Raw genomic sequence first — 2,120 nt, forward strand, 5'->3', positions numbered from 1 at the left:
AGATCACATGCACCTAGCTAGCAGTGAGGAGATCACGTGCACCTAGCAGCGTGGATATCACATGCACCTAGCTAGCAGTGAGGAGATCATGTGCGCCTTGCAGCTGGGGCATTAAACAACAAAACAAGATATATGAGAAAAACATGATGTTTATCAGAGTGTGCTCAGCTGTTGTGGGCTGTTGAAAAGTCTCTTGTCAGGGTATATGGCCTGAGATGGCTGCAAAGATGATAGCCGCTTTCTGCTCAGAGTTGGCTCCCAACAGAGTATCAGCATGTAGGCCAAGTGGCTAAAACTCAAGCTCTTCTCTCTCCTTCTTCTCCTGTCTCTCCTGAATGCTGAGATTATGAGCTTAGGATACCTTGCCTGGCTGAAACATGGCGTTCAGAGGAATGTAAAAAATAAATTATCAAACTTAAAGCTTTTAAGAATATTCACAAGATTTAAAAAACCAAATTTATTTTTTATTCTCTTTTGGGGGGCATGGGAGGTAGAATCTCACTGTGTAGTCCTGAACTCCTGATGTAGCTCAGGCTGGCCCTGAACTCATAGAAATCTTCCTGCCTCTGACTCCAGAGTGCTGACTTTAAAGGCATGTACCACCACACCCAGGGTTATTTTATTTTAGTAGGCTGGAAATTTGACTCAGTGGTTAAGAGCACTTGTTCTCACAAAGGATGAAAATTTGATTCCCAGCTCCCACACGGAGGCCCACCACCTCCTCACACACCAGGCATGCATTTGGTGCACATATACACATGCATGCAAAACACTCATGCACACAAAATAATACAAATAAATCTAAATTTTAAAAATCTTGTTATTGGTGGGAAGTGTGGGGTGTGTGTGTGCTGTAGTGCACAGGTTTGGGTCGGAGGAGTATGTCTTCTCTGAGGAGTATGTCCTCTCCTTCCACTGTGGCTCTGGGACCTAAACTCAAGCAGTCAGGCTTATGTGGTAAATGTTTTGACCCGCTGAACCATCTTACAGCTGCTGCTTTTGTTGTTTTTGTTTTGTTTGTTTTATTTTTGAGACAGGGTCTCTCTGTGTAGCAGAGCCCTGGCTGTCCTGGACTCTCTTCATAGACCAGGATGGCCTTGAATTCATAGAGATCCACCTGCCTCTGCCTCCCCAGTGCTGGGATTAGAGGCGTGCACCGTCACACCTGGTCTGACTGCTTCTTAAAAAGAAATACTTCAGCCGGGCGGTTGTGGCGCACCCCTTTAATCCCAGCACTTGGGAGGCAGAGGCAGGCGGATTTCTGAGTTCGAGAGTTCGAGGCTAGCCTGGTCTACAGAGTGAGTTCCAGGACAGCCAGGGCTACACAGAGAAACCCTGTCTCGAAAAACAAAACAAAACAAACAAACAATATGTATATATATTTCTAAGAATCAAGCATACAGATATCCTCCTGTCCTTGGAGCAGATGTCACCTGACTGTGGTGTATCCTATCCGTCTGCATAGGATGTCTTTACGTCTTGCAGGGGCAGCTGGTCCCTGGACATCTGCCCACTCTGTGTGTGCTTCTGGCAGGTTGGCTTCTTCAAACGGAACCTGAAGGAGAAGATGGAAGCTGATGGAAGTGTTCCAAATGGAAGCCCTCCAGAAGCCCTTGACCCTCTGTCAGTACCTGGGGAAGACACCAAGGACATGGGCTGTCTAGAGCCCCTTCATGAGAGTGACAAGGACTAAGGCCGAGGCCTGATACACTGCCGGCCCAGGAATAGACTTGAGAGTCCTGGTGCTGACCACTTCCACCCACGTGCCACTGTGTATCCTGTCCTTGGCTAGCCATGGCCGTTCCTAGTCCTCAGTTTCTCCATCTTGAGCATTGAGCTCATTCCTGTGTTATCTACAGGTGCATGGTAAGTAGACCAAGAGAGCCATCGGTGAAGCCTGTCTTCTGCTAGCCTGCCTTGTCCCTCTCAGAGAATCTTTGGAATAAACTTGGAGGAACTGTCACCTCAGGACCCAGTAATACTCCAGCCTTCCCAACTTCCCTTGGCTGTCCCGACCTCCCGATCTGCCCCACACTCTCTCCCTGCCTGGAGTCTAGCCTGGACTCTGTTGCCAGATAGCAAATCCCATTGGTGTCACTGCATAGCTACTGTAGATGCCT

The 2,120-nt window shown here is 48.1% G+C and overlaps 1 protein-coding gene across 4 annotated transcripts in view; it reads left to right on the forward strand.

Moving 5' to 3' along the window:
• Nucleotides 1-1,979, forward strand: part of Itgal (integrin subunit alpha L) — a 35,846-nt gene extending 33,867 nt beyond the window's left edge. For all 4 annotated transcript variants that reach the window (XM_028775205.1, XM_028775207.1, XM_028775208.1 and 1 more), the window contains exon 31: nucleotides 1,535-1,979. In XM_028775205.1, the coding sequence (XP_028631038.1) occupies nucleotides 1,535-1,693 (159 nt within the window). In that variant the 3' untranslated portion in view covers nucleotides 1,694-1,979. The remainder of the gene's footprint in view (nucleotides 1-1,534) is intronic.
• The last annotated feature ends 141 nt before the right edge of the window (nucleotides 1,980-2,120 follow it).

The sequence above is a fragment of the Grammomys surdaster genome, unplaced genomic scaffold (assembly GCF_004785775.1).
Source record: "Grammomys surdaster isolate TR1022 unplaced genomic scaffold, NIH_TR_1.0 253, whole genome shotgun sequence".
In the NCBI taxonomy this organism is placed as follows: Eukaryota; Metazoa; Chordata; class Mammalia; order Rodentia; family Muridae; genus Grammomys; species Grammomys surdaster.